This window comes from Epinephelus moara, chromosome 6 (assembly GCF_006386435.1).
Source record: "Epinephelus moara isolate mb chromosome 6, YSFRI_EMoa_1.0, whole genome shotgun sequence".
NCBI lineage: Eukaryota > Metazoa > Chordata > Actinopteri > Perciformes > Serranidae > Epinephelus > Epinephelus moara.
The window spans coordinates 40,356,152-40,368,880 of record NC_065511.1 but is presented as its reverse complement, the minus strand read 5'-3'; the positions used below and the strand labels follow the sequence as shown (position 1 = coordinate 40,368,880).

At 43.7% G+C, this 12,729-nt stretch overlaps 1 protein-coding gene across 5 annotated transcripts in view; it reads left to right on the top strand.

Annotated features, from left to right (window-relative positions):
• The window catches only part of mef2d (myocyte enhancer factor 2d), a 218,889-nt gene that overhangs the window by 67,714 nt on the left and 138,446 nt on the right, over positions 1 to 12,729 (top strand). For all 5 annotated transcript variants that reach the window (XM_050046168.1, XM_050046169.1, XM_050046167.1 and 2 more), the window contains exon 7: positions 10,770 to 10,948. In XM_050046168.1, coding sequence (XP_049902125.1) covers positions 10,770 to 10,948 — 179 coding nt within the window. The remainder of the gene's footprint in view (positions 1 to 10,769; positions 10,949 to 12,729) is intronic.

Sequence of the window (12,729 nt, the reverse complement as noted above, 5' to 3'; positions counted from 1 at the left end):
GATAATGAGAGAGAGTTCTGTCTTCATTTCACTCTCATTTATTCAGCCTTTCATTTTCATGTTAGCTGATAACTGTTTTGAAAGGGAGTTATTTAGTTTTTGCTTGCTCTAACTGGTTCTGTCAGTGCTAACACATTAATAGTGATACAGTTAAGGTCTGAACATAACGTTTTTTTTGTTTTTTTTAAGGCGTTAATCAAGTGGTGCTATTTTGTCCCAGTGACACTGCTCACGTCAAACCAGTGAGAAGAGCACTGAGGAAAACAAAAAGGCAAAAATCTCTGTGTAACTCTGGCAGAAACCTGTGTGTTCTTGTCCCCATCACTCCAGCAAGAAGCAGTTTGAGAAAATTCAATTCAGTTAAATTAAATTAAAAATTAAATTTTCTTATTGTAATTGTAAATAAATACAATGAAATTCAAAGCACAGAATAAAACTGACCTCATTATATAAGTAATAGATAAAAAAGGAGGGGATAGGATACCAAACACACACTGCACACCCACACACGCACACATACGCACACACAAGCACTGCCAACATATGCCGTGCACATAAAATAGATAAATGAATAAAATGATTGCACACAATATAAGTACAAATATTAAATATTACTGGCTGTGTGATTTCAGTGCAGCTTTTAAAGGAGAAGTGTGTAGGATTTCTACCAGCTGTATACTGTGTGTGTGAATATTGTGTGCCTTTGGTGAATCTAAACTAACCCTTTTAAACATTAAAGTAGACCAAACACCTAAAGTCACATTATAACACAAACAAGCAAACCATTTGAGGCAGCTGCAGACCAGCAGCTCCTGTGTTCAGGGATGTTAAATCACTGGTCTTAATGGAGTCTGGCTTTCAAGAGGGCAAAGGAGGGGCTTTATTTTACAGTTAGAAATCACTTCCTGACACTGAGGTAAAGCTGTGAACATATTCCAAATATACTTTACACTTAAAGTGATGTAGATGGTTTTCGTTGGGACTTTCTTTCAAGGAAGCTAACATACGTTGTGCTGCTGACCTCGTCCACAGCCGTACATTGTTTAGCTTCCATGTCAGACTCCAGCCTGCTTCTCCAAACTGAGGGCGTGCCAACTGACATCTACTTCATGTGATATACTGTCGACGTACAAGTACCCCACACAACCCCTCTTCAAAACATCTGAATGTTCCTCTGATCCTGCCTACAGAGCTGTCATTGGTCGATTGTTTCTCCAACCAGGGGAAACAGCCGTCAGTGAACACAACACCCGACCTGTTTGAATCATTAGAGCAAGTCAGAGATGTGGTCAGTGACTCAGAGCTCTGGAACCAAATAAACTCCACCAGTCAGTCACATCTTGAAGTGGAAACCAGCTGCTTTGGGTTGAAAGTGGCTCCAGGAGCCAAATAATGTGAGTTTTACTGTAACGCTGGTACCAAAGTAAAAACCCTGACAGCCGTCTGCTCAGCTTTACTCTTTCCTGTCTTCACCCACTGCTCCGCCCCTCCACCTACTCCTCCCCTCCCTCCCCCTTTCATCCTGTCTCTCTCAGCTGTTCCCCCTCGTCTTCTCTCTGGAATAATCTACCCCCACCCCCCTCGTCCAACTGTCCCTTGTCTTGGCACAGGACTCTCCTCAGAGGTGACTTTGACACTGGCCAGAGCTCTCCCCTTAAATCCCATTAGCCAGGACAGATACTGCCAGCCCGCCCGTTGTAATAGATATAGTAGGAAGGTGTTTTTTTTTTCTTCTTTCTATATTCACTTTGATAAACGTATTGTCTCAGGGTAAGGTGGGCCAAAAGAAATCAATACATTTACATTAACTTCCCTGCACTGTATCAGAGCAACACACCAACGCCAAGTTTCGATATTGGTATTAGTTTGAAGGCGATTAATGAAAGAGCGAATACATTCTCTGGAACGCTGCTCTTAAGAGTTGGCCTCTGTCAACGCATGTGTGTTTGAGACCAATTTTATGTGCTAACTCTTTAAAAAGATGAAGTGCATGATAATATACCAAGGTCAAACCCCTGTGTTTCCAACATATCACAGTTAAAGTGTTAGTATGAATTAAAAGATTAATACAAAGTTAGTTTATTTCCAGCTCTCCGTGTCGATTAGAAAACTGCATCGTGATCTTTTTGTATTCTGTAACTGAAACTATTTAAATCACACTTACTTAAATTTAAAGTTTTATTCTTAATTACTGCAACTGACTTTGCTTGACATGAATTAGTCACTGTTTCAAACTCTCATATTAAAAGTCCGAACCTTATCATGATGTTAATGTTTCACATTTAGCTTTTCACAATGTAACACAAAACCACATAACAGCTTAGTCCTCTGTAGGTGCTATTATCTTGATGACAGCCTCAGCATATGCAGAAATTCCCCAAATATCACTGAGATATTTATTCTTGTAGGTTTAAAAAAAATACATGTAGTGTCGAGTACAGTTGGTACTCTTTTAAGGGTACCAACTGAATTATGTTGAACCTACTGGTTACCAATTCATATTAAGTCCGTCGGTGCCCAGGCGCCCAGTAGCTTGATGGGTAGAGGAGGCGTACCATGTACAAAGGCAATGTCCTTGCTGCGGCGGCCGAATGTTCGATTCCAGCTGATGGTGTCATCCCCTCTTTCTCATCCTCCTTCATGCTTAATCTGTCTTATCAAATAAAGGCATAGAAAGCCCACAAATATATTCTAGAAACAAGTATCCAACTGTGCCAAATGTCAGTACCTGAGAGCGTCTAGATGAGAACGCCAGGTTTCGGACAGGAGGCAGAAGTGCCGGAAAGTGTTCTGAAGCCTGGGAGGCAGCCGCGGACCTCTGCGATGCTGTCAGGTTCAACTTTAGACAGGGGGCAGTAGTGCATCAAAGCTGGCAGACTGGTCACAGATCTCAGCGGCTGCTCTGGTTTTCGCTCCATCAGCCAGTCCATCGGCCTCCCAGTGAGCCAAAACTAGCGCCAGTCAGCCACGATAAGTTCGGCTTCTGGATTGTTTTCTTTCCTGTATTATTTTAGTAATAGCTAGTGTCACTGCTAGACAACACACACACACACACACACACACACAAGCAGACAGACAGACAGACAGATAGTAGATTCGCTCTCTTGTCACTGCAGAAAATTAAAATACCAAAAAAATAGGTACCGTTGGGTGCCGTTACCAAGTTCAGATATCAGTTCAGATGTGAGTGGCATCTAACCCCACAGGTGATGATGTGCAGCAGTGTTTCTTTTGCAAATATTGAATCATGTTGGGATGTGTTGTGACTTGTTTCATATCAATCTTGAATTATCTGATTCATTTTAAATGCAGTTTTGACAAAGTTATAACGCAGCTCTCTCGTGTGCACGAGGAATCTTTGGCTCCACCTTGGCCTTTTCACATGAGTTTCACTGGAGTTGATTTCTTCCTGTGTTTTGGGGAGTTGTCATGACGGAGGAGACAGTTTGACAGTCGATGGATGTCGGCTGTGGTCGAATGTTATGGTCTCTGCAGCTCGCTGTAACAAAGTCACGACTCCTCCGTGTGTCGAAACATAAAACCTGTTCACTTTAAAACTCAGCTCAGGTGAACTGATGCACCTGGCTGCCTGCTCCCCTCCGTCCTCCTCAACTCTCTATCTCTTCTCTCTGCCTCTTCATTTCCTCTTGTCCTTTTCCTTCTCCCCTCATCCTCCCCACTCGCTCCTTTATTCTTATTCTCATCTGCCAGTGTCTCTCCTCTTTCTTACTACCACACCGTTTCCTGTCCATATTTCTTTCTCTCCCCTAGCTGTCTCCTTTCATCCTTCATTTTCTTCCCTCCATCTTTACTGTCTGCTCCCCTCTTCCTCCTCCTCTCCTATCTCCTCCTTTTCTAAGAAGAGGCTGCCCTCCCCTCATCCCTCCTCCCTTCTTCCCCTCTCTTTTCTCCCTCGTCCTCCTCCTCTCTTGGATTTGTCGTTCTCAGCTGTTGTCCAGGGACTCGGGGCTCCGGGAATGTCGCCATTGACGTCACCCGGCATTCCACACATTCCCACGCCCGGCCCTCTCGTAACAGAAGACATCACACACACACACACACAGATACTGTGGCCACTTCCACTTACACACTCATGCACAGAGAGGAGCTCATGTAAAGGGGACAAAAAAAGTACATACAAACAGTCCACATACATAAATACAGACACATCAACATGTCAGTGTGACTCACTCACACACTCAGAATAGGAGTGTGTTCATGCAAGCTTCAGCAGACTCGGTGTAAACATCACACACACACACACACACACACAAACACACACACACAAAGTATTATGATACAACCATCTCACGGTTCAACAGATACAGAATACAGAAACCGCAGCTCAGTAAACTGGTGATGAATATTTTTTACAAAGTTAGAATGAAAACAAACTTCAGGCGTTGAAGTTTTCAGGTTTCACCTTTCTTACATTTTGAAGTGTAGTTCAGTACTTCAGTATCTTACAGGTTGTTTAAAATACTGCAATCACTTAAATAAATACAATTAAGCACATCATTAGGGAAGACGATAAAATGACTAGTTGAGAATTTCCTTAAGAATCCTCGAGAGTCTGAGCTTGGTTTGAGTAGTCTTCTTCACACACCCTGAAGCTGTGAAGTCTCTTTAGAGATTTGGAGGAGAATTTTGACAGTGTCAGTTCCCCAAAAACAAAACATACTGTACTTCTCACCACAATCGATATCTGTACATGGAGGTTTTTAACAATGGTGAATGGATTGTGTTTGTGGTATTCGCAGTGTGAATAAGTGACCCTTGGGTAAGTCCCGCCCCTTGAGGGCAGACTAGCCGATCATAGCGTAGCATCGGCCAGCTCCAACAAGAGTCCGACCATCTCGGCTGTGTTCCAAAGACTCTCACCCTCTGTGTCTACGTCTGGTTCTAATGATACTCGTCTGGAGAAGTTGGAAGGAGGCACACATTTCTTCCCCATCCTGAAACCAAAATCAGACCCTGAGAAGTGTAGGCTTAGCTAGCTACTGAGGGTCTAGCCTTGTAACAGTGAAACAAAGACCGACCCTGCTGTACAGGAACCAGTGAAGGGAAGCAGGGACACTTTGCTGATGTTCAGCCAGCTGTGTGTCATTGCAATGCGTGGATGAACGTTGTTTGGCTTCCCCCAGAGCTCCCTACCCGTCCGCCTGGCGGAGGTCTGGTCTAGGCGCTGGTGGCGGCGTGGGGTGAAGCCAAACACCGTTCATCCTCACACACTGTGACGCAGCACAGCTGGTTGAATATCAGCAAAGTTTCCCTTTATATTCATTGTGTTCTGTGGCGATCAGCAGTGATGTGGTGGTTCACTTTTACACTGTGATCTGTAGCCTATAGTTCGGCTTTAGCTTCTAACTATCTTTGTCTTTGACCCCTCTGTCTGCTTCTCTCTGGAATCACTGTCTCATTTCTCCAAAAATATGATAATATTTCTTCAGGGAGTGCAGTTAGTGACAGTGTGGGCTCCATGCTTACTCCAGCAGCTTGACAAACCATCACAAAGGGGCGGGCTTAGCAAAAGGTCAGTTGCCTTTTTAAATTTTCTAACATCAACATCTCTTTCCACTATTGGTGTCCCAGCTCCTCTGGGTAATTTAAGAACCCTGCTGTTAATGGTTCTGAGGAACTGTTTTTGCTGAAGAATTTCCAAAGAAACTTGTGCCCTGTGAGTTCTGTGAAATACTCCGTCATCTTTCAGATCTTAATTTCATTTACCATCATCGTGGGGGGGTGGAGGCAGAAATCTCAGCAGATAGAACCAAAACCATCTGCACTGCTAAATACCGCTCAGAAAGGTAACTGAGAAAATGTTTGGGGTTTCTTTGCCCTTTAAGAGAGACTGATTTTAGCTGCTTCACGTTGTCACATATTTGTGTCTCGACATATTTTTCCACAATTTATCGCTGCACCGCCAAAACATTCAAACAAGAATGCAGCTGGGGTCTAGTTAAACTGACTTCAGACAACATAAAAACACACAAAAATGCATGAGAAATCTGCGTCTATCAATTCCAGTGAAACCATTACGATGCAGTCTAAACACACACACAGACACATACACGATGCCAGTACTCCAGGCTGTTTCTCGGTGGGGATTTAGTTTCGGCTTGAGACGTGCATGTCAGTCACACACTCACTTTCACGCTGTGTGTGTGTGTGCTTGTAACTTGGGGTCACCACAAAGCCGCCACCCTCTTCCTTTACCCACAGACATGAACGCAACCTGCAACAGATTTCTATCAGTCAGTGACACACACACACGCACACACACACACACACACACTCAGGATTTCCCAGAAACACCTGATGCAGGGTGCGTCAGCAGGTCACAGGTGATCTCACTGATCAGATGCCTGCTAGGAAATTCATTCCCCTCCTGTCCTTGTTCTTCTTTCCTTCCCTACCATCTTCACTTCCTCCCTACATACTCTCTCACTCTCCTTCCTTTCCTTCTCTTCTCTCTTAGTCCCTACCTCTAATGTCATTCCCTACCTACTTCCCTCCTTCTCTTTATTTCCCTCTCTGTCTCTGCATCCTTTCCTCCTTTTCCCTAGTCCCTTTTCATACCTCCTACTTTTATTTCTCTCTTCCTCAACTCCTCCTCATGTTCTCCACCTCCTTACTTCCAGACTACATTTCTCCATCCCATTTTTTTCTCGTCTGTCCTTCATACCTACCCTACATCCTTTTCACTCGTCTCTACCTCCTTCCCTCCTCTGTCCTTCCCCACCTCCTTCCTCTCTCTCGCTTTTTGTACTTCTTGTCTCGCTCCCTGTGCCTCCTCGCTCCCTCTTCTCCTTTTCTTCTACCCCCTCCCTCTATCTCAGTCATCCCCTCCTTCCTCTCTGCCTCCTCCTTGTTCGTTTTTTATCTTTCTCTCCTTCCCAGCGTCTTTTCTTTTTTCTACCACCGCTTTACCTATCCTTTCTTCCTTCTCAGCTTCCCCCCTCCTCTTCTGTCCTCCTTTCCTTTCCTTATTCTCACCTCCACATTTGTTCTTTTCCTCCCTACATCCTACCCAGCTTTTCTTATTCCCTCCTCCTTTTTCTTTACCTCCTCGCTGTCTTTCCTTCCCTAACTCTGCCATATTAAATCCTAAATCCTCTCCCCATCCCTACCTCGCCCTTCTCAACCTCTTGTTTCACTCCCTTACCTCCTCTCCTGTTCTCCACTTCCTTTCCTTCGTCCTACCACCTACTATTTTGCTCACCTCATGCTTCCTTCCTTGCCATCCTTCTCCATTGTTACCTAACTCCTTTTTCTTCTTCTCTGCTTCCCATTGTCTGCGAACTCCGTCCTCTGCTGTTTTAGATTTTTGCAAAATAATTTGATTTAATTTCGACGACAATATTATAGTTAACTTATTTTACTGTGTAGGAGACATAATACAGTAAACTAATCAGTAACCTCAAATCAACTCAGCACACCTCCTCATCCTCCTCTCTCCTCTCTGTCTTTCTTCATTTATATCTTACTTCTCTCCTCCTCTTCACCCTCAGTCTTCTCCTCTTCCTCTCTTGCCGCCTCCATCACCCCCCTTTTCACTGTGTTTTCTCTCCTTGCCGCCTCTCTTCTCTCCCTCCCCCCACTGAGCTGTGAGAGAGGTAGTGTGATGTTCATTTGTTGTTGTTGTCAGGTTTAGTCTGTGTGTGTGTGTGTGTGTGTCTCCCGGGACTGTGTGTTACTGAGATGAAGCAGAGTCACATGCCGCTGTCGTCTGGAGGCGGCGTCATGGAGCATTGCTATCTGCTATCACACACACCCTGACCAGAGGAAAATCCAGTCTGTGTGTGTGGGTGTGTGTGTGTGTGTGTGTGTGTGTGTGTGTGTCTAAGTGTCTCAGGGCTGGGAAAGTCCCTGCTGTCCCCCTCTTACACACACTTTGACTGTTCGAGTCGAGCTCTTCGTCTGACCTCAGCAGTACAAACAGGCTGCTGTCTGCTGGAGTTTTGTTGTCATGACACCCAGAACCCCCAAATATGCCCCTCCCCATAATTGAGAAATTAATTAGCAACACATTAAAAACACCCAGGAAACATTTTAACTTACAATACACAAGTACATAACCAAGTTAAAAGTATAAATGACAGTGAGTGGTGACGCTGAAAAGCGGTTCAAAAACAGCAACACATTGTGTAACATTCCTTAAAAGCAGGGCTGACATCAAGGTATGCACACACACACACACACGGGTGCTTCTCTGTGACTGACGCGTGTCTTACATCAGGTATTGTTGTTTCTTACACAGTAACTGTAGGAGTTTGGAATGTGACCAGTTGTGCAGTCTGAAAGAAGGGCGCGTTCAACAAACGTGACGTTCTGTATTGTTGCCTGTCATGTTGCTGGAATGCACCCGTGAGAAAGAGAAGAGAAACACAGAAAGCAAAAGTGCTGCACATTCTAAGAATTTATTCTGTTGTTGAAGGATGAGGCTGGTGATGTAAAGTAAAAACTATTTATTGATGCATTTTCTTCTTCTGTGCCGTCGAGCTCCATTACAAACACATCAGTGCACCACACTGTTGAACACTGACATGTTCCGTCATTACCAGCAGAGATGCACCTAATTATCTGCTCAACATCATAATTGACTGATATTCTTCTTGTTGACTGTCATCAGCCAATCGGCAAATACGAGCATGTTCACCGATGGATGTCTTTCTGTTGTGTCACATCAGTTTTGCGCAGACTAAAAAGCAGACACCCCGACTAACAACGTCCCATCATCCCGGGGACAATACAAAATGTGTGACGTGTGACGAACAGTGATCTCCTGGGACGCCGTCAGGACAAAAGGACGCAGTAAACTCACTATTGACGCATCAGAGGACACACCTTATTGTGTCCCTGTTAGTGTTTCAGTGTGAACAACAAATCTGTGTTGACATCAGCGGGAGGAGAGCTAGTTAATGTTAGCTGTTAGCCATTAGCAGCTAGTGGCAGGAACTAATGGTATGTTCCATTTGCAGTGGGAAGTCGAAATTTCCCATTTCACATTAACGCCCCCCTACTGTGTGTGTATGTGCAAAATGCAGCATAATGTGTTAACTCGTAACGCTAGCAGTGGCTAACCTGGCATGAACTGGTATTGCTAACAACATCTTGGTTTTGATGACTTGTACTGGAATGTAGCCAACTTCTGTTTAATTAAAATGAATATAGGTGAAGTTAGATTATAACGTTCTCATGATGTGTTCAAATGTAATCTTGTAAAACATAGTTTTTGCGGAGAAACTTGAATAAATGCAGCTGTTTGAAGAAGACGTGTTGATGTTTTCACAGCAACATAAAACAGATACTAGGGAGGAAATTGTGAGATATTATACGGAGTAAAAAGGCTATTAAAGCTGTTATTTTTAAAAACGTTTTTCATGTTAAAGAAGGTAATTTTAGAGGTTGTTGTATGAATATATCTGATTGAATTAGTGTTCATTCAAAGGTAGTGTAATCAGGCACTGAATGACTTTTAAACAGTTGATTTATTTCTTTATAATGAAGATTTCTTTGTTTCCCTGGCATGAAGGGGGAATAAATAACAACAAAAACAAAATAAACAACAAAAAACCTCATCAGTATCGCTCCAGAATTTCACAATCAGTGCTTCTCTATTTACCATGAACACACACACTGTAGTTTATTTTGACTCAGTCCCACACACACCGTCCTGCTGACACAAATACTCACTAGAGCAACAAATGTGGATTAATCCGCCGCTGAAAATAGTCCCCAGCAAATGCAATATTTTCTGCTGTTTTTTTTTTTTTTTTTTAGCTAAAATCTACAGTGAGCATCTGTTTGAGGAAATTACTGAGACTCTATTTAAAGATCTGTAAGTATTTCTGCCAGTAAGTCACCACCGTTATTCTTTTCAGTCCTCAAAGTCTTAGTTTATTATGACATGTTTTTTTTTAAATCGACCACAGCAGTGAGATCATTTCAGCTAGTTTCTATACAAAGAAGAATTTTTAAAGAAAATAAATCTAAATGTCCCGCCCTGTTTTGTCTTGGTTCAAGACGCTGACTCTCATTTCTGATAAAGGCTGGACACAAATTGGTTTTGATTGGAAATATGTTTTTAAAATACAATGCTGAGAGGAAAGAGGGCCAAAAACATCAAATCCTCAGACCTTATAATAACCTGCAATTAGACAAGCACACATGGGAAATGCAGTTCACAGTTGTAGTCCAAACACATAGGAAGCTCCAGTGATTGTGATGAAATGTTGAAATAATATCACTTGCTTTAAGAAAACAAGATTTTCTCAATAAGCGTCAAAACTGACTTAATAAGTGGGGGGATTTTTTTGCAGTGTTGGATGGAAAGAGTTCAGGGACATTTGTGTGTGTTTTACAGCAAGACGACTGAAACAAAAGAGGAAAGACATGCGTGGAGAGAGAGAGAGTGGGAATAAAATAGTTCTGGAGAGAGCGTGACACGGTTTTGATGTGGAGGAGCTGCAGAGAAATCAGAGCGCCGCCAAAAAAACACTGTTTGAGCTGCAGAAAGGATGAGGAGCATGTGGTGCGACAGAGCTATCCAACTCGCTAATGAGAACACACACAGGCAGACATCAACACACATACACACACACAAACACACAAAAAGAGCCGAACGTGCTCACTGAGGCAGGCGAGCAGAGACAGAGTTCACAGGTAGATACAGATACTGAAAACATCAAAACAGACAAACACACAACCTCCTCCACCCCTCCCTCTTCACTTAATCACTCTCTCTCTCTGTTTCTGTGTCTCTCCAGCAAACGGCTACATCAGTGCCAGGGCCTCCCCGGGCCTCCTCTCCGTATCCAACGGCAACAGCCTGGGGAAAGTAGTCCCGGCTAAGTCTCCGCCTCCGCCCAGCCCTCAGATGGTCAACAGCCGCAAGCCGGACCTGAGGGTCATCACCTCGCAGAGTGGCAAGAGCCTCATGCAGCTGGTGAGAACACAACTACGGCAGCCACGGGGGGACAAATGATGGTCCAAACTCACAGAGAACAGGATGAAAAATGGAGTCAGAGCTGAATGTCAACAGCAATTTAACTCAAAATAAGTGGAGGTTAGGTAGTGCCTGGCAAACTCCAGTGTCAACCTGGCTCATGAGGACAGGTTTTTATTGGTCAGTGGTGTTCTCCAGTTGAGCCAATCATGGTTAAAGCCCCACTCCAGCCAGTGTTGCTTCCAGGTTTATGATTAATATTCTTTTTAAAGAGAATGGGGGTGTGGTGAATACTCAGACGCAAGATCAACATATTTACAGCCCCTCCAGGTTGTCACGATGGTACGACCACAACAATTAACGCAAGTTCAGGCAGTCCCCGTGAATTCTACGCAACCTGGCAATTGTGCTCAATCACTGCAACTTTACTGCAAATTCCACAGTTTAAAACAGGTAGAATGTAATTTCATCGTAGAGCTGCGTGCAGCGTGTTGATTCGCTCAGTTTCTCTCTCTGCTTATCATGCCTTACCTTCAAAAACAGATTCTAATTCTGTGGTGAACACTGGACGCTCATAATAATAATGATAAGCGCTGAATGTGAATCACAACTATTTTTGCAGTTTTCACACGCCCGCAACATAACATCGTAACTTGCATCGCAATGTTTTTAGAAAAGCTGCTGCGAAATCAGACATTTTGCGCCGCAACAATCTCAGAAACAGCCAGCGAACACCACGAGGGATCCATGCTATCGCTGTTAGCGAGGATAGCATTAGCACATAAATTATATAGAGGAGGATTTTTTTCCACCCTCTTCACCTCGTAAGTGCTATATCGTAGGCAACTGGACTTGCTTGCGTTTCTTGAAGACATTTTGCCTCTCATCCAAGAAGCTTCTTCAGTTCAGTTCAGCTTCTTGGATGAGAGGCGAAACATCTTCAAGAAACGCAAGCAAGTCCAGTTGCCTACGATATAGCACTTACGAGTACCATGACCTGGACGACTGAGAATCAGTCATCCAGGACAAGCCACCTTCTTCACCTGAAAACGAGGACCCCAGTGAGATGAAGGTCATCACGCCATGTGCAGTTGAGCCATTGGCGAGCAGCCTAGCAGCTGTTACCTGTCACGGTGATGTAACTCGATCATAATAGCCATCACAAAAATACCTTTGCTACTTCAGATTGTGCGACTGGGTTAGCCTGCTGAACGAGGGTGTCGCTGAGCAGCGGCCCTCAACCTGTTCTTTGGCTCAGTGGGTGTGTGTTCATGGATTAGTTAACTCACACAGCTCAGGGCGGGTTTGTGCTCATGACGATGACTAGCTAGCTCACAACGATGTTTCAGTTCGCTGCTCAAATACAAAGAGGCACAGTGGACCTGCATGATGACCTGCAGCTTCTTCCACAGTCACACGTCATCGTCCTGTTTTAGCAACAACCTTATTTTTTTTAACTTTAAGCGCAAAATTTGTCAAAACATATTCGGCTAACACTGTGGCTAATCAACATGGACAAGAAGTGACTCAGAAATATATTAAAAATATAATAGTAGTGCTGAAATATACTGGAGTGGGACTTTAGAAATGAATAATGGTTTGTCTAAGCAGCTCTTGGTGACCAGGGTTAGTCAGCAGTCTTTCTTTGTCCTCCTACGTATTGTGGTGATTCTGACACTGTCGTCTAACACAGCCAGCCTCATGCAAGAACCAATATGTCGCGTTTGACATCTCATACAAGTCAGGTACAGATCGTCTTCCTCTCTCAGCAGGGAAACTTT